The sequence below is a fragment of the Stenella coeruleoalba genome (assembly GCF_951394435.1).
Source record: "Stenella coeruleoalba genome assembly, chromosome: 6".
Classification (NCBI taxonomy): domain Eukaryota; kingdom Metazoa; phylum Chordata; class Mammalia; order Artiodactyla; family Delphinidae; genus Stenella; species Stenella coeruleoalba.
In genome coordinates, this window is record NC_137151.1 from 45449125 (window position 1) to 45474556 (window position 25432).

At 39.2% G+C, this 25432-nt stretch overlaps 1 protein-coding gene across 1 annotated transcript; it reads right to left on the bottom strand.

Annotated features, from left to right (window-relative positions):
- Positions 1-24009: 24009 nt before the first annotated feature.
- LOC307187538 (large ribosomal subunit protein uL24-like) lies at positions 24010-24545 on the bottom strand. Its single transcript, XM_079923736.1, has one exon. It carries the CDS (start codon positions 24496-24498, stop codon positions 24061-24063), a length of 438 nt encoding a protein of 145 aa, XP_079779862.1. The 5' UTR covers positions 24499-24545; the 3' UTR covers positions 24010-24060.
- Positions 24546-25432: the final 887 nt, after the last annotated feature.

The window sequence follows — 25432 nt, forward strand, 5'->3', positions numbered from 1 at the left end:
AATTGCATTTTATCCATGGGTAGCAGAGTCAATAGCTGTCAAAAAGTTTTGAGTGCGTATTATATGTCAGACACCTGTGAAGTAATGTATGTGAATGATCTCACCTAATGTTATAGCAAACTAATAATGAGGTGGAGACTATTATAATTGCCATTTTACAGATGTGAAAACTGAGGCTAAGAGAAGTTAAGTAATAGACTAATGTCAAATAGCCAAGCCATATTAAAACCCAAGTGGCTTTACCCCATGAGTCATTCATTCCTTCAACAAATTTATCCATTGAATGAGTATTTATTAGACACCTATTACATGCCACATACTACTCTAGCCACTGGAAATATAATGACAATTGAGACAAATTCCCTACCCTCACGGAGCTCATGTTCCAGTGCAGAAGAAAGAAAATTAATGAATAAAAATATTTCTAATATAATAAACAGTATTAAGGGATAAAAGTGATAGTGTGTATTGGGTACAGCTTAACAAGATAGAATGGTCACAAAAGGCATCTTTTCAGAGGCATCTTTGTAATAATACCAGACCAAAGGTAGGAAAGTAGCCAGGCACACATTTGCAAGGAAAGAGTCCCCAGATGGTGAAATGCCTACAGTGAAGGCTTATCACATTAAAGGAATGGGAAGGAGGCAAATGGGACTATAAGTTGAGAGAGGAATGGTGGGAAATGTAGTGAAAAAAGGTTCCCAGGGGCATATCTTGCAGAACGCTGTGTAATATTTTATTCTGAGGCTGATCAGGAGCCTTGGAAGGTTCTGAGCTGGGGAGGGGATGGTTTGTCTGATATGGGGGGATCAGACTTCAGAGGTGAGCTCAGTCAGAAAGGAAGGAGGGAGATGGTCAGGAGACCACTGCAAGAGCTCAAACTAGACATGTGGTGGTGGCAGAAGTGGTGAGAAGTGATTGAATTCAGGATATGCTTCAGAGAGAACCCAGGGATTTGCTCAAAGATTGCATATGCAGTGTGAATCAAGGATGACAGTGATGCTTGTTAACTATTATAGTGTACCCTCTCCATGTGCTCGCCAAGGAGGCATGAATATTACTATTTCCACCTTCCAGGAAAAGGGAATGAGAGTTGAGAGAAAGACCCTCTCTAGAGATGAGCAAACTGCTGTCTCTAGAAAAGCCAATAAATGAGTAGCCTTCCCAGCAGTAGTGTCTTAGTATGGTGATAAGAAAACTCAAAGTTGTTATAGTACAAGGAAAATTAGACCAAGTGTCAGGAGAAGTAGCTCCAATTCTGACTCGGTCACTTAAGGAGAGTGTGACCCCAGCCAGATGCATGAGCCCTCTGGTTTCATTTACTTTAACTATGAAATGGGCATAAGAATTAATGTCCTACATACACATGAGGTTGTTATGAAGAACAAACTCTAAAACTCTATAGTGTAGGATACTGAAGAACATAAGAATTCTTCCTTTTTAGATTTAGTAGGTCTATGTCTTGTTAGTCGTGAAGTTAACTTTATTACATCTACTTCATAATCTGAATTTTAATGTGTCTGAGATTGGGACTTGTCTGGTGGCTGGAAGGTTGCCCTTTCAGCTACAGGAAAAAAAACACAAAAAAACAAAACCCTCCATACTAATGTTTTTCCATGCACATGTTACTTTATTTCCCTTTCCAAGCCAGGTCCATTGCTCTGTGTTCTAATATCAGCTCTGCCATCTACATCTTCTTGGTAGCATGCAGCTATTTTGCTTATATGAAAAATATGGTTGGAAATTGAAACTAATGGAAATTGCAGTGAAAAGGAAGATAGAATAAACAAAAGACATAAAATGTTCGACTTTTAAAAGTCAAGTTAGAAGTTTTAAATCAACTTGAGGAATTACAGGCTCCACATTCAAAGAACACTGGGGCTAGGGAATTACACAGTGAGAACACATTAGACAGTCCAGGGGATTGTCCACTCAAGCACTCAGGAATCTGAGTGTTTCCTGATTTATGAAACCAACTCACAACCTAAACCCATTAAAATATCAGATATGATTCACTTTCCATCTCACAAGTAACTGACATTCATAGCAATTCCTAGGAAGTCCACACCAGTGCATAAGTCCAGTGGACTGACTTCCTTCTCCATAATTCTCAGTGGCGTACACTTCTTCTTAGAACTCGCACTATATGACACTGCCTTCATATTTGGAGTTTGTTGATATAGTTTTCCTAAAATTTAAAGGGTTGGAGATAGGTCATCTTGGTCCCTGCACTTTTAGACTTACTGTTTGTACCCCAACAATTTTGTGAAGCAGTTACTAGCAGAGAAAAAAGGAATGATTTTGCTAGCTGTTACTGAAACAAACAGTGAGGACCAGAGAGAAGAGTCCCTGATTTAGGAAACACAATAACCTTTCCATGCCTCCTGATTCTGCGTAGGTTGCTCAGTTCTTCTCATTTCCCAAACTACCTCGCTGGCACTAGCTTCCTCACTTGTCTTCCTACTCATGCCACTGCCATTAAACTACACCAGGCATTAGCCAGGCTAACACACACACACACAACACAACATACGTGGTGGCGCTGTTATCATAGGGGAAGGAGCTGTGGAGCTTCAAATAAGTTTTAGTTGCAGGTAGGAAAGAAAAAGGTGAGCAGCTTACTCTAAGGACAAATACCCACCGGCCAGGGTGTGGCAGAGAGTGCTAAGGGCCACCCTCTCCATGTGTTCCTCCACATTTCTGACTCCCTTGCAGTTGGATTGGACCAGATAAAGGAGTGTGGCCAAGACAAAAATGGGCAGAGAAGCTGTGTGTCATGTGTCCCGTCTGCCTCTGGAGCGTCCAGCTCAGTCTTCCATGTTCTTTCTTTAGCAGCTGGAACTGAAGGACTGACCTGACAGAGCCACCTGATTCTCCTGTTGGAGAAGAGCTGCCTGACTTCCAGAGGACTTTGTGTGAAAAGAAATAAACTTTTATTGTGTAAATCCATCAACATTTGGGACCTCTTTGTTTCAGTAGGTACTGTTAATTACCCTAAGACAGAATTCTTTTCATGACAAATTATATGTCATCTTGTGGTGTCAGAGCCAGAACCAATAGCTGAAGCACATGAATCTGTAGTGCAAACACAAATAAAAAGTCAGGGTGTAATACACAAATTTAGTTACATGGTAGGAATTACAAGTTGACCAACTTCTATGATGTTTCCCATGCCCCCAGCACCTCCTCCAACTGTTATAACTGCATCATTTTATCTGAATTTATATATTTTGGTCAACAAGTCTCTTTTTAAAAAACACTTGCAGGGAAATTGTTGGTTTTCCATGGCTTAGTGTGACTGACTTGGTTCTGACTGATTTGTTCTTAGCACCTATCTGAGAGCAAATGTACTGAGAAAATAGGAAACTGAGAGATGAAGGAAGGTAGACCATTGAAAACAGCATGGAAATGGCGGGTGAGGTGCCTAAATACAAGTGTCTTAGGAAAGGTTAAGGGTGTAGTAAGACTGCCAGGGTGTCACTAAGTGGAGGGAAGGAGAACAGAGAGGGTTTGTAGAAGGAAGCCCAGGGTAAATCTCACAGGTTTCACATTTTTGCTTAGGGTCATCCCTAAGAAATGGAAAGAGCCATTCTTCTTCCATCTAAGTGTCAAGTTTCCTGATTCCTATTCCCAGGTGGTCTGCCAATGCATGTTGCAGTTCATGCACATAGCGTGAATTAACTAAGCTTCTGTGGGTTAACCTGACACCTAATCGCTAATCAACACACTGTTTCTATGACAGAACACTTACCAAATTTCAAACAAACAGTTCTGGAATACAACTTTTTCATAAAATTTGATATTGTTTATGCATGAAATCAACCCATATACTTCCTTACCACCACTAAGACTAAACGGTTTGGAGGGGAGACCTTAAAGATGGTGGATGATTAAGATGTGGAGATCACCTTCTTCCCCACAAATACATCAAAAATACATCTACATGTGGAACAGCTCCTGCAGAACACCTAATGAATGCTGGCAGAAGACCTCAGACTTCCCAAACGTCAAGAAAATCCCCACATACCTGGGTAGGGCAAAAGAAAAAAGAAAAACAGAGACAAAAGAATAGGGACGGGACCTGCACCTCTGGGAGGGAGCTGTGAAGGAGGAAAGGTTTCCACACACTAGGAAACCCCTTCACTGGCAGAGATGGTGGGTGGGCGAGGGGGAAGCTTCGGAGCCACGGAGGAGAGCTCAGCAACAGGGGTGCGGAGGGCAAAGCAGAGAGATTCCCACACAGAGGTTCCCTGCCCACAAGCACTCACCAGCCCGAGAGGCTTGTCTGCTCACCTGCTGGGGCGGGTGGGGGCTGGGAGCTGAGGCTCTGGCTTCAGAGGTCAGATTCCAGGGAGAGGACTGGTGTTGGCTGTGTGAACACAGCCTGAAAGGGGATAGTGTGCCACAGCTAGCCGGAAGGGAGTCCGGGAAAACTCTGGACCTACCTAAGAGGCAAGAGACCATTGTTTCGGGGTGCGTGAGAGGTGATTCCTTCCCTGTCTGCCCACAGAAGGCAGCACACTGCCTAAATGAGCTCCAGAGATGGGCACGAGCCACGGCTATTAGCTCTGATGCCAGAGACGGGCATGAAACGCTGACGCTACTGCTGTAGCCACCAAGAATCCTGTGTGTAAGCACAGGTCACTATCCATGCACGCCCCCCACCCAACCCCCCTGGAGCCTGTGCAGCCTGTCACTGCCAGGGTCCCGTGATCCACAGACAACTTCCCCAGGAGAACACACCACATGCCTCACCCTGTTGCAACGTCATGCTGGTCTCTGCTACAGCAGGCTCGCCCTGCGTTCCAATTATAACTACCGTACCCCTCCCTTCACCCAGCCTGAGTGAGCCAGAGCCCCTTAATCAGCCGCTGCTTTAACCCCATCCTGTCTGGGGAGGAACAGAAGCCTGAGGGAAACCTACATGCAGAGGAGGGGCCAAAAACAAAGCTGAAACCCAGGAGCTGTGTGAACAAACAAGAGAAAGGGAAATTTCTCCATGAAGCCTCAGGAGCAGCGGATTAAATCCCCACAATCAACCTGATGGACCCTGCATCTGTGGAATACCTGAATAGACAACGAATCAACCCAAAATTGAGGCAGTGGACTTTGGGAGCAACTGAAGACTTGGGGTTTGCTGTCTGCGACTGACTTGTTTCTGATTTTAATGTTTATCTTAGTATAGATTTTAGCGGTGTTATCACTGGTGGATTTGTTTATAGGTTTGGTTGCTCTCTTCTTTTTTTATTATTACATTTTTATTTTAATAAGTTTTAAAATAGTTTTATTTTACCTTATTTTATTTTAGTTCTTATTTTATTTAATTTTCTTTGTTTTTGTTTTTTTTTGTGTGTGTGTGTGGTACGTGGGCCTCTTACTGTTGTGGCCTGACCTGTTGCAGAGCACAGGTTCCGGACGCGCAGGCTCAGCGGCCATGGCTCACGGGCCCAGCCACTCCGCGGCACGTGGGATCTTCCCGGACCAGGGCACGGACCCGTGTCCCCTGCATTGGCAGGCGGACTCTCAACTATTGCACCACGAGGGAAGCCCTTTATTTAATTTTTAAAATAATAAAAATTATTATTTTTTTTTTTCAGTTTTTCTCCCTTTTCTTCTAAGCCACGTGGCTGACAGGGCCTTGGTGCTCTGGTGTGGTGTCAGGCCTGAGCCTCTGAGGTGGGAGAGCCGAGTTCAGGACACTGGACCATCAGAGACCTCCTGGCCCCACATAAAATCATTCGGTGAGAGCTCTCCCAGAGATCTCTGTCTCAACGCTAAGACTAACCTCCAACCAATGGCCAGAAAGCTCCAGTGGTGGATGCCCAACGCCAAACAACTCGCAGGACAGGAACACAATCACACCCATTAGCAGAGAGGCTGCCTAAAATCATACTAATTTCACAGACACCTCAAAACACACCACCAGACGTAGCCCTGCCCACCAGAAAGACAAGATCCAGCGCCACTCACCAGAACACAGGCACCAGTCGCCTCTACCAGGAACCCTACACAATCCACAGAACCAACCTCACCCACTGGGGGCAGACACCAGAAACAATGAGAACTGTGAACCTACAGCCTGCAAAAAGAAGACCCCAACACAGTAAGTTAAGCAAAATGGGAAGACAGAGAAATATGCAGCAGATGAAGGAGCAAGGCAAAAACCCACCAGACCAAACAAATGAAGAGGAAATAGGCAGTCTACCTGAAAAAGAATTCAGAATAATGATAGTAAAGATGACCCAAAATTTTGGAAATAGAAACATTTAACAAGGACCTGGAAGAACTAAAGAGCAAACAAAAAATGATGAACAACACAATAAATGCAATTAAAAATTCTCTAGACGGCATCAATGGCAGGATAACTGAGGCAGAAGAATGGATAAGTGATCTGGAAATAAAATGGTGGAATAACTACTGCAGAGCAGAATAAAGAAAAAAAGAATAAACAGAATTGAGGACAGTCTCAGAGATCTATGGGACAACATTAAAGACACCAACATTCGAGTTATAGGGGTCCCAGAAGAAGAAGAGAAAAAGAAAGTGTCTGAGAAAATATTTAAAGAGATTATAGTTGAAAACTTCCCTAACGTGGGAAAGGAAAAGTCAATCAAGTCCAGGAAGCACAGAGAGTCCCATACAGGATAAATACAAGGAGAAAAACACCAAGACACATATTAATCAAACTATCAAAAATTAAATACAAAGAAAAAATATTAAAAACAGCAAGGGATAAGCAACAATTAACATACAAGGGAATCCCCATAAAGTTAACAGCTGATCTTTCAGCAGAAACTCTGCAAGCCAGAAGGGATTGGCAGGACATATTTAAGAGTGATGAAAGGGAAAAACCTACAACCAAGATTACTCTACCCAGCAAGGATCTCATCAGATTTGATGGAGAAACTAAAACCTTTACAGACAAGCAAAAGTTAAAAGAATTCAGCACCACAAAACCACCTTTATAACAAATGCTAAAGGAATTTCTCTAAGTGGGAAACAGAAGAGAAGGAAAAGACCTACAAATACAAACCCAAAACAATTAAGAAAATGGTAATAGGAACAGATATCAATAACTACCTTAGATGTAAATGGATTAAATGCTCCAACCAAAGACACAGACTGGATGAATGGATACAAAAACAAGACCCATATCTATGCTGTCTACAAGAAACCCACTTCAGACCTAGGACACATACAGACTGAAAGTGTGCGGATGGAAAAAGATATTCGATGCAAATGGAAATCAAAAGAAAGCTGGAGTAGCAATTCTCATATCAGACAAAATAGACTTTAAAATAAAGACTATTACAAGAGACAAAGGAGAGTACATAATGATCAAGGGATCAATCCAAGAAGAAGCTATAACAATTGTAAATATTTATGCACCCAACATAGGAGCACCTCAGTACATAAGGCAAATGCTAACAGCCATAAAAGGGGAAATCGACAGTAACACAATCATAGTAGGGGATTTTAACACCACACTTTCACCAATGGACAGATCATCCAAAATGAAAATAAATAAGGAAACACAAGCTTTAAATAATACATTAAACAAGATGGACTTAATTGATATTTATAGGACATTCCACCCAAAAACAACAGACTACACTTTCTTCTCAAGTGCTCATGGAACACTCTCCAGGGTAGATCACCTTGAGTCACAAATCAAGCCTTGATAAATTTAAGAAAACTGAAATCTTATCAAGTATCTTTTCCAACCACAACACTATGAGACTAGACAACAATCACAGGAAAAAAACTGTAAAAAATACAAACACATGGAGGCTAAACAATACACTACTAAATAACCAAGAGATCACTGAAGAAATCAAAGAGGAAATAAAAAAAAAAACCTAGAAACAAATGACCATGAAAACACTATGACCCAAAACCTATGGGATGCAGCAAATGCAGTTCTAACAGGGTAGTTTATAGCAATACAATGCTACCTCAAGAAACATCTCAAATAAACCACTTAACCTTACACCTAAAGCAATTGGAGAAGGAAGAAGGAAAAACACCCAAAGATAGCAGAAGGAAAGAAATCATAAAGATCAGAGCAGAAATAAATGAAAAAGAAATGAAGCAAACAATAGCAAAGGTCAATAAATCTAAAAGCTGGTTCTTTGAGAAGATAAACAAAATTGATAAACCATTAGCCAGACTCATCAAGAAAAAAAGGGAGAAGACTCAAATCAACAGAATTCGAAATGAAAAAGGAGAAGGAACAACTGACACTGCAGAGATAAAAAGCTTCATGAGAGATTACTATAAGCAACTCTATGCCAATAAAGTGGACAATCTGGAAGAAATGGACAAATTCTTAGAAAAGTGCAACCTTCAGGGACTGAACCAGGAAGAAATAGAAAATATAAACAGACCAATCACAAGCAATGAGATTGAAACTGTGATTAAAAATCTTCCAACAAACAAAAGCCCAGGACCAGATGGCTTCACAGGCAATTTCTATCAAACATTTAGAGAAGAGCTAACACCTATCGTTCTCAAACTCCTCCAAAATATAGCAGAGGAAGGAACACTCCCAAACTCATTCTATGAGGCCACTGTCACCCTGAAACCAAAACCAGACAAAGATGTCATAAAGAAAGAAAACTACAGGCCATTATCACTGATGAACAAAGAGGCAAGAAACCTCAACAAAATACTAGCAAACAGAATCCAACAGCACATTACAAGGATCATACACAATGATCAAGTGGGGTTTATTCCAGGAATGCAAGGGTTCTTCAATATATGCAAATCAATCAACGTGATAAACCATATTAACAAATTGAAGGATAAACACCATATGATAATCTCGATAGATGCAGAAAAAGCTTTAGAAAAAATTCAACAACGCTTTATGATAAAAACTCTCCAGAAAGTAGGCATAGAGGGAACTTACCGCAACATAATAAAGGCCATATATGACAAACCCACAGCCAACATCATTCTCAATAGTGAAAAACTGAAACCATTTCCTCTAAGATCAGGAACAAGGCAAGGCTGCCCACTCTTACAGCTATTATTCAACATAGTTTTGGAAGTTTTAGCCATGGCACTCAGAGAAGAAAAAGAAATAAAAGGAATCCAGATCGGAAAAGAAGTAAAACTGTCACTGTGTGCAGATGACATACTATACATAGAGAACCTGAAGATGCTACCAGAAACGTACTAGAGCTCATCAATGAATTTGGTAAAGTAGCAGGATACAAAATTAATGCACAGATATCTCTTGCATTCCTATACACTAATGATGAAATATCTGAAAGAGAAATTTAGGAAACACTCCCATTTACTATTGAAACTAAAAGAATAAAATATCTAGGAATAAACCTACTTAAGGAGACAAAAGACCTGTATGCAGAAAACTATAAGACACTGATGAAAGAAATTAAAGATGATACAAACAGATGGAGAGATATACCATGTTCTTGGATTGGAAGAATCAACATTGTGAAAATGACTACACTACCCAAAGCAATCTACAGATTCAATGCAATCCCTATCAAACTAATAATGGCATTTTTTCAGAACTAGAACAAAAAATTTCACAATTTGCATGGAAACACAAAATACCCCAAATAGCCAAAGCAATCTTGAGAAAGTAAATTGAGCTGGAGAAATCAGGCTCCCTGACTTCAGACACTACTGCAAAACTACAGTAATCAAGACCATATGGTGCTGGCACAAAAACAGAAAGATAGATCAATGGAACAGGACAGAAAGCCCAGAGATAAACCCATGCACATATGGTCACCTTATCTTTGATAAAGGAGACAAGAATATCAATGGAGAAGACAACCTCTTCAATAAATGGAGGTGGGAAAACTGGACAGCTATATGTAAAAGTATGAGATTGGAACACTCCCTAACACCATACACAAAAAGTGAACTCAAAATGGATTAAAGACCTATATGTAAGGCCAGACACTATAAAACTCTTAGAGGAAAACATAGGCAGAACATTCTATGACATAAATCACAGCAAGATCCTTTTTGACCCACCTTCTAGAGAAATGGAAATAAAAACAAAAATAAACAAATGGGACCTAATGAAACTTAAAAGCTTTTGCACAGCAAAGGAGACCATAAATAAGACGAAAAGACAACCCTCAGAATGGGAGAAAATATTTGCAACTGAAGCAACTGACAAAGGATTAATCTCCAAAATATACAAGCAGCTCATGCAGCTCAATATCAAAAAAACAAACAACCCAATCCAAAAATGGGCAGAAGACCTAAATAGACATTTCTCCAAAGAAGGTATACAGATTGCCAAAAACTAATGAAAGGATGCTCAACATCGCTAGTCATTAGAGAAATCCAAATCAAAACTGCAATGAGGTATCACCTCACACCAGTCAGAATGGCCATCATCAAAAAATCTACAGGCAATACATCCTGGAGGGGGTGTGGAGAATAGGGAACCCTCTTGCACTGTGCTGGGAATGCAAATTGATGCAACCACTATGGAGAACAGTATGGAGGTTCCTTAAAAAACTAAAAATAGAGCTACCATATGACCCAGCAATCCCACTACTGGGCATATACCCCGAGAAAACCATAATTCCAAAAGAGACATGTACCACAATGTTCATTGTAGCACTGTTTACAATAGCCAGGACATGGAAGCAACCTAGGTGTCCACTGACAGATGAATGGATAAAGAAGATGTGGCACATATATACAATGGGATTTTACTCAGCCATAAAAGGAAACAAAATTGAGTTATTTGTAGTGAGGTGGAGGGACCTAGAGTCTGTCATACAGAGTGAAATAGGTCAGACCGAGAAAAACAAATACCGTATACTAACACATATATATGGAACCAATAAAAGGTTCAGATGAGCCTAGGGGCAGGACAGGAATAAAGACGCAGATGTAGAGAATGGACTTGAGGACATGGTGAGGGGAAAGGGTAAGCTGGGATGACGTGAGAGAGTGGCACTGTTATATATACACTACCAAATTTAAAGCAGATCGCTAGTGGGAAGCAGCCACATAGCACAGGGAGATCAGCTCGCTGCTTTGTGACCACCTAGAGGGGTGGGATAGGGAGGGTGGGAGGGAGACGCAAGAGGGTGGGGATATGGGGATATATGTATACATATAGCTGATTCACTTTGTTGTACAGCAGAGACTAACACACCATTGTAAAGCAATTATACTCCAATAAAGATGTTAAAAATAAATAAATAAATAGTAAAAAGACTAAATGGTTTGTCTTCATTGCAAATGTCTTTGGATGCCCTTTTGAAAATTTACATTTTTTTTCCTTCTTTAGGTTGTCCGTAGAATATTTTTTCACCCTGATTTCATCACTTGAATGCATTTTAGAACTTACATTCTAGAAAGAGACATGATGGAGGAAAAGGCCTGTACCATGGGTCAGAATGTTTTATAGGTTAGCAAAGAAATCAAGTAGTGACACCTAACAAACATCTGATGGAGAAGGAAAAGCTTATCCTTGATAGAACGTCAATGCCAAAATCTCTCTAAGGATTGCTGCCAAGACAGGCAGAAGCTGGTGTAAAAGTTCTTCGGGAATATCTAGGAGGAGTCAAGCAATTTTCATATACTGAGGTGGCACAAGGATAACCGGCACTTGAGAAGCAAGAAAACTGCACGTGAAAGCAACTGGAAAATGCTTCCTCTTGTGTGACTGCTCCACCAGAATCCCCAGAAAGAGCTGCTTTCTATGACTAAAGTCAAATCCAGACAAAAATATAAAGGCACGCTGCAGGAGATGGCAGAGTTGACATGGGGACACCCTTTTCGAAAACTTTCAAACCCACCCACTGCTACATTCATGTTGCTACCATAGGAAGAACCTCATCTCCTAATGGTAGGAACCCAAGTTTTGAAATGGACAGCACACACCTTTGAGAGAGTCCCCCCAAACCAAGACTCCATTGTGTTTCTAAGTTCCAGACTTATATGAATAAAAGCAGGGCTGGCCCTGAGCAAAGTCAGGAGTTTCTGCTTCCTCAACACTTCTTCCTACCACCTCTTTTGAGCCTGACACAGCACCACCAGCTATTTCTCTCACCTAACTGTGAGGGATTCAGTTAGATGCCTCCAGTCATCTAAGGTTTCCACTGCAACACCTGACTATATTTGGGTAAAATTTGCCACATATAGTCAAATATGGGCTATGTACTAAAAGAGGCAACCAAAGAAGATTATTAAACCAAGTTTTACAATTGCCCTGTGAGTGAAATTGTGACACTCGACTGTGTTCTTTATTTACCAGTTTCAACTTCTTCCCTGAATGATAGTTTTAAGAACAATTCAGGAAAGACCTTAGGGCTTTCCTTTGTGTCCACGACTCTTCTTTTCAAAATAAGCCTTCTCTTTCAAGCATGACACTGATGTGGCAGCTATTAACATCTCTCCATTACTGCCCTTAGAAATAAAACTTTCACATCCCTGGTCTCATTTATTCAGAATACTAGTCGTTGACGTTATTGTGGAAGTGAGAGTTATTCTAATACCTACATTTGTTCAGTTGAAATCCATACATCTTCTGAATGTCATTTCAATTTAACTAAATTAATAAGGTAGGCGTTAACTGCTTACAACATGTAAAGAACTGATTTGGGAGAGTGGGATAATATAAAGAAAATATTAGCTCATCTATGCCCTAAAGTAGTTTACATTTGGGGTGACCAGACACACACTAAGCAAATAGTTTACCAACCTAGACCAGCCTGCATTGAACAACATACTCCAAAAATATTTGTTGAATGAGTTTATCAACCTAGACCAGCCTGCATTGAACAACATACTCCAAAAGTATTTGTTGAATGAGTGAATGAAGAACAAAGAACTGTTTGAATGAGCAACTCAGATATCAGGGACAGCAGAGAAGTGCTTAAGACCTTGTTATCATAGGATGAGTAAACCAAATTATCCAGAATTATGCAAGTGTGTTCCCCTTGCAGAGTACCCTTTCTACCCTAAGAAGTAACTGTGAATCGTTCATGGCTACCTCTATAGGTAGAGACTTAAAGTTGAATGCAGGGAAGTCACATTTCCCCTCCTTTGGCATAGTTCTCCATCCTGAATCTATGCTGTCTGCTGAACAAGGCCTTTGGAAACCCCACCACCCCAGATTACTTTTGGGTCCAGAGAAATCTCTTTGTAGTGCATCAGTGTGAGTATAAATTGAAGACTAGACAAAATATACAGAGTCCCCTACTTACAATGGTTCAACTTAGGATTTTTCAGCTTCTCAATGGTGCAAAATTGATACATATTCAGTAGAAACCACACTCCAAATTTTGAATTTGGATCTTTTCCTGGGCTAGCAATATATTGTAGGGGAATAAAATTTGCTAACCCAAAATGTATATTTGGCATGTTGATTATTTTGAGAAAAAGAGTCAAGGCCCAAAAGACCCTAGAAGAAACTTTGACCTTCCCCCTAACTGCCTAAAAGAATTTAGATGGAGGGTATGTTCCCAGAACAGAGCTATCACCAGAGATATCTGCAAGGAATATGGGGAAGGTGTGGTGGGAGAAACTCTACAGGGCCTAGAGTTCAGAGTCTACTCTATGCAGCATTGTCTCTGCAGGGCCAAGCAAACATTTATTTATCAGACATTTGCTCTTCCATCTCCGTGTGAATTGCCTTCCTCCCCTTTGAAGTCCCAACCCCTACCTCCAACACCCTCTTTAGTCTTTAGCTGAAGATGGTACTTAAGGTGAAGGTTTCAACTATTTTGGTGAATTACTCAGTTTTCCTGGGTCTCTCCCATGTATACACGTTATCAAACTTCTGTGTGATTTTTTTTCCTGTCTCATGCCAATTTAATTCTTAGACCATCCAGAAAAACCTAGAAGGGTAGAGGAAAATTTCTTCCTCCCAGACAGTACTCTCAAGATGCTGGGCAGTGGCACTGACCACAGCTCCCAGTCAGCCATGTGATCACGAGGGTAAATAACCGATACATTTATAACATTCTGTACACATACAACCATTCTGTTTTTCACTTTCGACACAGTACTCAACAAATCACATGAGATATTCAATGCTTTATTATAAAATAGGCTTTGTGTTAGATGATGTTGCCCAACTGTAGGCTAATGTAAGTGTTCCAAGCATGCTTAAGATAAGCAAGGCCAAACTATGGCATTCAGAAGATGAGGTGTGTTAAATGTATTTTCAACTTAACACATTTTATGATGGGTTTATTGGGAGGTAACCCCATCTTAAGTTGAGGAAGATCTGCAGTAAAAAATACAGTCTACTTGGGTGCTAGAGCAATGAAATGCCTCTCAGTTACAAAGAGAAAATCCTACATTGGGCAGCGTCATTGGAGATGCTATCTGCCATCCAAATGGTGACCAGAGTTTAACATAGTCTTTCAATAATATAAATGCTCAGCTTATCCCAGAGAAGTAGTACTATGTTGTTTAAAGTTTTGTGTTCATATCCATACTGACCTGAGCATAGCATCTCATCTTTTATCTGAGTACATTAATGTCTGTAAAGTTCAAATTAAATCTAATTGCTCAGAACTTGACTATAATAAACACTCAACTTGGGTTGGGACCAGTTGAATAGGAGGTGATAGCTAAACGCAGTGTGTGAATGAATACTTTCCAGTCCGTCTACAAACATGCTTTCCTTTAATGCCTATCTTCTCTTGGAGGGTTTCTTAATACTATATTTTTGTGGTATTTTTTTATTACTTCCTTAATTTGTCATTCATTTAATTTTCCCATGTTGCCTTTTCATCCCAATGAGGTTTTCCTATATGCATCCTCTAATTTCTTCATGCTACTTTGTCACTGAAATGCTTTGCATTGTTTCTTTCCCTGACTGTTTATCATTTTCTTTGTTGTACAGCTTTTGGGCCTGATTAACTATTTCCTTCAAACAAGTTATAAGGTCTTATTCTCCATTTACTTTCTCATATTTCTTCCAAAATCCATGAACCCTATTTCTAAATCAGTCATCAAAATCAATGAACAGTTCTTGCAGTCTAACCCAAAGCCTTGGAACCACGATTTCTACAACATAATTAGTCTAAACATTTGCCCACACTGTTTGTTGATGAATCATCATGATGGTTTTATGGTTCCATGGGAAGTTTCTATAGCTCTTCTCTTCTAGATTTTCTCACATGCACTGAGGTTCTTAAGAAAATCAATTTAACATATTTAACATATCAAGCTAAGCCTACCCATCTGATATGAAATTTCCATAAACTAGGAAATGTCTTCTAGACTTTAGAGCTATGCAGATTAAAACTTCACACATTTTGATCTGTAAAAAGATTAAGTGGTCGCATAACTTCTTGGAGTCTTCAACAAGTGAGGAATGTTGATTCAAATTGTGCCCTTAGGGAAAGAGAATTAGACTGGATGGGGCAAGGGCCACCCTGGGCAAAGCTGCTAAGAAACGTCCAATGAACTTGACATGTTCATAGCCCTGCAGCCTCTCTCCCTGGGAATGTTAAATATTGAACAAAGGAAGAAGAATATTTGGCATCAGAGAGCATACCTCCCCAGACCCTCTTCTGTTAGCAAGTTAATTAATGACTTATTATCGGCTTAAGTCTTCACCCCACTCTAAGGAAAATAAAAGTAGTAAGGATGAGGGAGTTTAAGATACTTTTATCACTCTCTTACCTTCCCAACCTGTGGACTAAGAGGTGACAAGGCAGGGTCCAGCAACAATTCTAGAGTTTGTAGAATTGTAGGAACTACCTGATTCCTCAAATTTATAGGCATTCTGTGATTACCCAAAGAGAAAAATTAATATAAGGTAACATCAGACACTATGTGAACATAAATATACCCATACAAAAAATAACATACTGTTAATTTTATGTTATTATAACGACTGTAAAATGTATTTTAAGTTTTTTTTTTTTTTTTTTGCGGTACATGGGCCTCTCACTGTTGTGTTGTGGTCTCTCCCGTTGCGGAGCACAGGCTCCGGACGCGCAGGCTCAACGGCCATGGCTCACGGGCCCAGCCGCTCCGCGGCATGTGGGATCTTCCCGGATCGGGGCATGAACCCGTGTCCCCTTCATCGGCAGGCGGACTCTCAACCACTGCGCCACCAGGAAAGCCCAAGATGTTTTTAATAGAATGGACGGATAACAGTAATCTAGGATCTTTATGAGTGTCTCCTTTGAGCTCCTTTGATCCAGGGTCTCAAAGGCAGAGAGAGTGAGCTTGCTTTGGAGGAGAAGAAGGGAGAAATAAGAAATTCATTTAGGTGTGTTAGAGACAAAATCCACCAAATTGAGAAGCAGGGTTGTAACACATAAGCAGGTAGGAATTTTTGTTTTTAAGTTTAAAACAGCAAAATAGCTGCTTAGTTTTTGGTAGGAAGTAAGGTAGGAGGGGAGCAGAGAGACATTATCTGCGTTCATAAACCTGGTTTCCAACATATAGATAAGAACTGAGCTTATCAACTGGAATTCATTCTAACAGTGCTAAAAATGGATATTATTATACTTATGTGCTGTGTCAAAAATTTGCAAAAAATTCTACCGTTCTAAGCAACACATTGCAGAAAATGTGACAAAACAAACAATATGATTTGCTTTCTTTATATTCATATGATACTGGCTACCTTATTCTGTTTCCTACTGTTTACCATTTAAATAAAATTTGTACGTTGATTCAGCTGACAGAAATCATAAGCCAAAGTAGCATGCTTTTTAATGTTCATAGTCTTGTTTTATGGACTTGCATTTGCCTATTAGGGACATTCCATTTTTTAAAAATAATTATTCCTGGGGGAGTGGTAATAATGATTATGAGAGAAAATATTTTTTGCAAGGAGTATGAAATTTGAAATCTTCAGAGCTAGATCTGTGAGACTCAACAGAACTTAGAATGGGTAAACAACTGTGTTGATGCAAAAAAAAAAAAAGAAAAAAATTGGACTTACTAATTTTCAAATATTTTAAATGAATGAGTAATCACCTTGCAAATATCTTTGAGCATCTATGATGTCACGGCTCTTAGGTTGTGGAGACTCTTACTAGATCGAAGAGCCATATACGAGCGTGCGTATGTTTATAATATATATATGTTTACAAAGATCTGATAAGTGGAAAATATAAAAATATATAAGCTGCAGGGTTCTGTAATTCTCACTTTGTAATTAACCAACAGTATGACCTTGGGAAACTTATTTAACCATTTGGTGACTCAGTTTCCTAGTCTGTAAAATGGGGGAACATTTGCCTTAAAAGTATATTATGAGGATCAAATGAGTTTGTATATGTAAATCAACTAGAATAGAGTTTCACACACTGTAGGCCCTGTATAGGGTTGGCTTATTTTTGTTACAGGGACAACATGGAGAAGAGAGTTTATATATCCTAGAAGTTTGGTTAGACAGAGCTGAGTCAGTTCAATATGAGCTAAAAGGAGAGGTAGAAAGTGCACAGTGAGGAGTCAGAAAGGATATTACAGGCACTGAGAACAGCTTCTGTCGGGTGCAAAGGTGAAAGGTATAAACCCCTGGTATGTTTTATTTCTAGAGCTAAAGTGTGGGGAAAGGGAAGCAGTGATATGAGATCAGACCAAAAAGTTAGGGCCAGATCATGAAAGGCCGTGCATGTCAACTAAGGCACTTGTATTGCATCTTGTGTGGATGACGGAGAGACACTAAACACATCTAATCAGGGAAATGACATAATCAAATTAGATTTATTTCTGGAAATGAAAAGATTGATTTTAGAACATCTTAACCAGAAGATATTGAAAGATTATAGGTCTATGACTATTTCTGAAGTTAAATGACTATTAAAGGTTAATGTATAAATAAAAAAATTAATTCACCAAGTCTAGCTTCTTATCAATAAATGATAATTTAATGCCTTTATCTAAGTGCTTCCTATAGCAAGAATCCATGGTGAATGATCCTGGGAACCACTGTGACCATAATTTTGTTCAAATCTAATGAAAAGGTTTAGCAAAATAGAATCTATATGAAAAATAGCAATGTGGACCAAATACTGAGCAGAGTGCTCAATCACTCAATAAAATTTATAGGCCATCCACCAAATGCATATATAAACTCTTTTCATGGAAAGTGAATCACAGCAATGTTATCTTCCATTGAAATAATGCTGTATAAGCTTCTTTCACTGCCACTACTCCTTTTCCTATTAATGTTAAATTTTCCATCTTCTTGGAGAGACTGGACATTCTATTCACTGAGAAAACACTTTTAAGTTGCTTGCTATATGGCAGATACTATTCTAATTGCCTTATAAATATTTGCTCTTTTAATCCCTGTAACAATTTTGTGAGGTAGATGCTGTTTTTAACTCCATTATACATACTAGGAAACTGAGCCATAGGCACGTTACAAAGGTCACAATACAGAGCCAAAATGTGAACCCAGGTAACCTGGCTTCCAAGTCTGTGTTCTTAATCGCTCCACTTACTCTCACATATGGAAAATTTTTATTCTGGAGGGAATCTAGGTAGCTTTGACTATTCAGAAAATGCAACATTTCCTCTTATTATTCTAGCACTATTCTAGCACTGCTACAGATGTCTATAAGATGAAAATAATTCAACTTGTTTATAGATTTCAAAACTGAATGAGATTGTCTCTAAGCTGGCTCTTCCATTTGCTTCTCTATAAGCAAAGAGGCTACTCACTGACTTGAAATGAACACTCTTCACTCTTCCCTCCTCCTTATGTTAATGCCTCCTCTCTGCCCTGCCACTAATTCTGCTGAAGAGACAACCCTGCCTTTCCTTGGGTAAACAAGACTTAATGGGAAACCTGTTTTTACAGTGGTCATTGCTGGCCTTGCGTTCCTAAGACTCCAGTGCTCTCTCTGTGTTGATATCTAAAGGACCCACAGAAGGTTTAATCATTTCTGGATGAAATGCCCACCTCCAAACAGAAGATAGGGAGATGGTACATTATAAACAAACTATAAGCCAACCCAGGCTCCATGCCCAGAAAAGAGCTACATATAAATAAATGTAATAGACAAAGGAAGGAAGGAAGGAAGGAAAAACAAAGAAGGAAGTAAGAGGAAGGGAAGAGGGAGGGAGGGAGCGACAAAGGGAGCTGGGGAGGGAGAATACGTCCACCTACCTGCAGAGACTGTGAAAAAATGACTGACTGTGCAGCCATGAGATGAAAACTCCAATCTGTTCCTCTAGACAGCCTCAGGACTGCTAGAGAACCTGAACAGAATCCTTATATAGAGAGTTCTCACGGAGGGATTATCCTGCTTCTTGGCCGCATTCAAATAGGAAGCAAAAGACCAGAGCCAGATGCTGCTTCCTTAGAAGGGCCCTATGGGAAAATCAATTCTCTAAGGGCCTCAGACATAAATGACTATGGATATTCCAAGAAAATGATTTTCTACTGGCCTACTGGCAGCCACCACAGATGGCAGATGATGAGTCTTGGTAATTGTCTTACCCACTGTAGGAGTAGTAGTTTGCCCTCCAAGGAAATTTTAAGGGAACCCTAATTAAACTATGCAAACTGCCTAAATGTGGCAACTCTATCAATGACCTGGGAGGAGTCTGTGTAAATGACAAAAGACCAGAGTTTCTAAGTGTTCTTATAAACATCATAAACAGTAAGGTGATAGCAGTGCTGAGGCTTGCCATCCTTAGCACCCTTTTTCCTTTACAACCTTTTAGGTGCAAAGATTGCAAAAAAGAGGCCCATAAAAATCTCCTTAATAGGTCCTGGGTATATTGCATATCACTAACAGTAATTACTGTAACTGCTGTACTCTGAGCTCACGGAAATGGCAGGAGCATTTTTTAATTACTTTATTAATGATTTCTGAGAATTTATTCCAGTGCAGAGATCCCAAGTTCAATAGAGAGGAGGCTTCCATGTTAGCCAGATCTGCAAAATGCAGCATCTGATGCAGTAGTCCAAAATTATTCTCCTGTGCAGCCATGGTTAATAGGGAGAAATGCAGCCCAAAGTCGGTGACATCATTGCTTATCAGGCTAATAACTGTGACTTCACCCAATTTAAACACACTGAAGACACCAGTTGCAGAGGAGAGATATTTTGTAGCACATCTAATTGGCTATTGACAGGTTGAAGAGCTTTAAGTACTAGTTCTAACACACCCTTAAAACAGTTAGTGAGAGTAGCTCTTCTCAAATTATCATAATCCTGAAAGGTTCTGAACCTATCTAACACTTTCCTTAGGAGAAGCACAAAGTCCACTTCCGTTATTAGCCTGTTAACTGCTACCATGTCTTTCTCTATAGAGAGAGTAAATAATTGTTGTGTTTATCATATAAAAGATGAAATGGAAATATAGACAGCTCTCTTATTGAGTGTTATGTTTGCTGAGAGAGGTCATGTTTCTCTAGTATCTTTTATTGTGGAGTTCTTAGTGTCTACATTTACATTTCAAAGGGCACGGGTATCAGGAGAAGAGGGGAAGTGTTGAGGGAGGGAGAGAGAGAGAGGGACTATACTTGCATGCATCAAGATAGAACACTGAGCAATCAAAAAGAAAAGTTTGTGTGTGTGTGTAATTATTGGAAAAATCTAACTCTCTGTAAGTATCTGATTGATTTCATCTAAAACTGTTGTCTGAACACTTCTGAAATTATAAGCACACCTATACAATAAAGGTGAAAAGGGGAGATTACCTAACCACCCATTGTACTCAATATCTGTAATTAAATTTCACATGTAGCTTTATAAAATTCTAACCTTATCATCCTTATCATTCTCTATCATGACCAAGTAGAGAATAAACAAAAAATTACCTGGAATTCAAACAAAATAAATTTCAGCTACATCGAGAAAATATCTAAAGCACAAACAGCATTTTAAAAGGAATTTGTAAAGCTATTTCTTTTTTGAGAATATTTTATATGGTACCAGAATAAAAACAGAAAACAAACATTTCTTTTTTAATGCTTTGCCCTAAGGAGAATATCACATAAAATATTTTCTCACCAGTGTTTGTAACATGTTTGAGAATGTTAGTTTGAGAACTGAAAATATATAACCACTTTTTGATCTTTAATCTCAGTTTCATGGGCTTGGTCATTGCAGTTCTCTTAGGGATAAAAAAAAAAAAAAGTAGTCTTGGATCTCCTTGGACAGAAATATTTCTGAATAGGAAATAATATGCCAGAAAAGAAATGCATGCAGGAACATTAGACATAATGTTAAGAAGTCTCTTTGCTGTTTTCTTTCTTGCAAGGTCACAGCCACTTAACATTTATTTTTTTTTAATTTTTTAAAACTTGTTTTTGGAATATAATTGCTTTACAATGTTGTGTTAGTTGCTGCTGTACAACAAACTGAATCAGCTATATGCATACATATATCCCCATATCCCAACACTCTTGTGTCTCCCTCCCACCCTCCCTATCCCACCCCTCTAGGTGGTCACAAAGCTGATCTCCCTGTGCTACGCGGCTGCTTCCCACTAGCGATCTACTTTAAATTTGGTAGTGTATATATATCAGTGCCACTCTCTCACGTCGTCCCAGCTTACCCTTTCCCCTAACCATGTCCTCAAGTCCATTCTCTACGTCTGCGTCTTTATTCCTGTCCTGCCCCTAGGCTCATCTGAACCTTTTATTGGTTCCATATATATGTGTTAGCATACGGTATTTGTTTCTCGGTCTGACCTATTTCACTCTGCATGACAGACTCTAGGTCCAACCACCTCACTCCAAATAACTCAATTTTGTTTCCTTTTATGGCTGAGTAAAATCCCATTGTATATATGTGCCACATCTTCTTTATCCATTCATCTGTCAGTGGACACCTAGGTTGCTTCCACGTTCTGGCTATTGTAAACAGTGCTACAATGAATATTGTGGTACATGACTCTTTTTGAATTATGGTTTTCTCGGGGTATATGCCCAGTAGTGGGATTGCTGGGTCATATGGTAGTTCTATTTTTAGTTTTTTAAGGAACCTCCATACTGTTCTCCATAGTGGTTGCATCAATTTGCATTCCCAGCACAGTGCAAGAGGGTTCCCTATTCTCCACACCCCCTCCAGGATGTATTGCCTGTAGATTTTTTGATGATGGCCATTCTGACTGGTGTGAGGTGATACCTCATTGCAGTTTTGATTTGGATTTCTCTAATGACTAGCGATGTTGAGCATCCTTTCATGTGTTTGTTGGCAATCTGTATACCTTCTTTGGAGAAATGTCTATTTAGGTCTCTTCTGCCCATTTTTGGATTGGGTTGTTTGTTTTTTTGATATTGAGCTGCATGAGCTGCTTGTATATTTTGGAGATTAATCCTTTGTCAGTTGCTTCAGTTGCAAATATTTTCTCCCATTCTGAGGGTTGTCTTTTCGTCTTATTTATGGTCTCCTTTGCTGTGCAAAAGCTTTTAAGTTTCATTAGATCCCATTTGTTTATTTTTGTTTTTATTTCCATTTCTCTAGAAGGTGGGTCAAAAAGGATCTTGCTGTGATTTATGTCATAGAATGTTCTGCCTATGTTTTCCTCTAAGAGTTTTATAGTGTCTGGCCTTACATATAAGTCTTTAATCCGTTCTGAGTTCACTTTTTGCGTATGGTGTTAGGGAGTGTTCCAATCTCATACTTTTACATATAGCTGTCCAGTTTTCCCACCTCCATTTATTGAAGAGGTTGTCTTCTCCATTGATATTCTTGTCTCCTTTATCAAAGATTAGGTGACCATATGTGCATGGGTTTATCTCTGGGCTTTCTATCCTGTTCCATTGATCTATCTTTCTGTTTTTGTGCCAGCACCATATGGTCTTGATTACTGTAGCTTTGTAGTAGTGTCTGAAGTCAGGGAGCCTGATTCCTCCAGCTCCATTTTTCTTTCTCAAGATTGCTTTGGCTATTTGGGGTATTTTGTGTTTCCATGCAAATTGTGAAATTTTTTGTTCTAGTTCTGTGAAAAATGCCAGTGGTAGTTTGATAGGGATTGCATTGAATCTGTAGATTGCTTTGGGTAGTGTAGTCATTTTCACAATGTTGATTCTTCCAATCCAAGAACATGGTATATCTCTCCATCTGTTTGTATCATCTTTAATTTCTTTCATCACTGTCTTATAGTTTTCTGCATACAGGTCTTTTGTCTCCTTAAGTAGGTTTATTCCTAGATATTTTATTCTTTTAGTTTCAATAGTAAATGGGAGTGTTTCCTAAATTTCTCTTTCAGATTTTTCATCATTAGTGTATAGGAATGCAAGAGATATCTGTGCATTAATTTTGTATCCTGCTACTTTACCAAATTCATTGATGAGCTCTAGTACGTTTCTGGTAGCATCTTCAGGTTCTCTATGTATAGTATGTCATCTGCACACAGTGACAGTTTTACTTCTTTTCCGATTTGGATTCCTTTTATTTCTTTTTCTTCTCTGAGTGCCATGGCTAAAACTTCCAAAACTATGTTGAATAATAGCTGTAAGAGTGGGCAGCCTTGCCTTGTTCCTGATCTTAGAGGAAATGGTTTCAGTTTTTCACTACTGAGAACGATGTTGGCTGTGGGTTTGTCATATATGGCTGTTATTATGTTGCGGTAAGTTCCCTCTATGCCTACTTTCTGGAGAGTTTTTTATCATAAAAGGTTGTTGAATTTTTTCAAAAGCTTTTTCTGCATCTATCGAGATTATCATTTGGTGTTTATCCTTCAATTTGTTAATATGGTTTATCACATTCATTGATTTGCATATATTGAAGAACCCTTGCATTCCTGGGATAAACCCCACTTGATCATTGTGTATGATCCTTGTAATGTGCTGTTGGATTCTGTTTGCTAGTATTTTGTGGACGATTTTTGCATCTTTATTCATCAGTGATATTGGCCTGTAGTTTTCTTTCTTTATTACATGTTTGGTTTTGGTTTCAGGGTGATGTTGGCCTCATAGAATGAGTTTGGGAGTGTTCCTCCCTCTGCTATATTTTGGAAGAGTTTGAGAACGATAGGTGTTAGCTCTTCTCTAAATGTTTGATAGAATTTGCCTGTGAAGCCATCTGGTCCTGGGCTTCTGTTTGTTGGAAGATTTTTTTTTTTTTCATTTTAACAGTTTTTAAAGAAAGTTGTAAACAAGATCACTTCATTTCTGCCTCTTCTCAATTGTTTCTTCCTTATATTTGCCCTTTTCCTTCCCTACTTGGTGAGACTTGGCTTTACGTTCGAGGATCTTTTTGCGGTCTTTGTCCAGTTTTAGTCTGGTGATAACCACCTTGCTGGGGTGAATGCCCACGTGGACAGTTGTGCCATTAGCCTTCTCCTGCTGCACTCGTTCAATGTAGATGACATACTTCTTCCTGTAAACCTGGACTACTTTGCCAATTTGCTGCCCTTTGTAGTGCCCTCGTACAACCTGAACTTCATCATCCTTCCGGATGGGCATGGATAGGACATTGTACTTCTGTCTCAGCTCTTTAGAAAGAGGGGAAGACATAATTTTCCTGCGAATGTGGGAAGGCGCATTGAAATGCCTTTTCTGGTTCTTGCTTCGGTCAGAAGTCACAAAGGGATTGAACTTCATTTCGGCCGTTAGCGCTTCAGCGATGGCCACAAAAGGGAAGGCTGTTGGAAGATTTTTAATCACAGTTTCAATCTCAGTGTTTGTGACTGGTCTGTTTATATTTTCTATTTCTTCCTGGTTCAGTCCCTGAAGGTTGCACTTTTCTAAGAATTTGTCCATTTCTTCCAGGTTGTCCACTTTATTGGCATAGAGTTGCTTATAGTAATCTCTCATGAAGCTTTTTATCTCTGCAGTGTCAGTTGTTCCCTCTTTTTCATTTCGAATTCTGTTGAATTGAGTCTTCTCCCTTTTTTTCTTGATGAGTCTGGCTAATGGTTTATCAATTTTGTTTATCTTCTCAAAGAACCATCTTTTAGATTTATTGACCTTTGCTATTGTTTGCTTCATTTCTTTTTCATTTATTTCTGCTCTGATCTTTATGATTTCTTTCCTTCTGCTATCTTTGGGGCTTTTTGTTCTTCCTTCCCCAATTGCTTTAGGTGTAAGGTTAGGTGGTTTATTTGAGACTTTTCTTGTTTCTTGAGGTAGCATTTTATTGATATAAACTTACCTCTTAGAACTGCTTTTGCTGCATCCCATAGGTTTTGGATCATAGTGTTTTCATTGTCATTTGTTTTTAGGTATTTTTTAATTTCCTCTTTGATTTCTTCAGTGATCTCTTGGTTATCTAGTACTGTATTGTTTAACCTCCATGTGTTTGTATTTTTTACAGTTTTTTTTCCTGTAATTCATGTCTAGTCTTATAGTGTTGTGGTTGGAAAAGATACTTGATAAGATTTCAGTTTTCTTAAATTTATCAAGGCTTGATTTGTGACTCAAGATGATCTACCCTGGAGAGTGTTCCATGAGCACTTGAGAAGAAAGCGTAGTCTGTTGTTTTTGGGTGGAATGTCCTATAAATATCAATTAAGTCCATCTTGTTTAATGCATCATT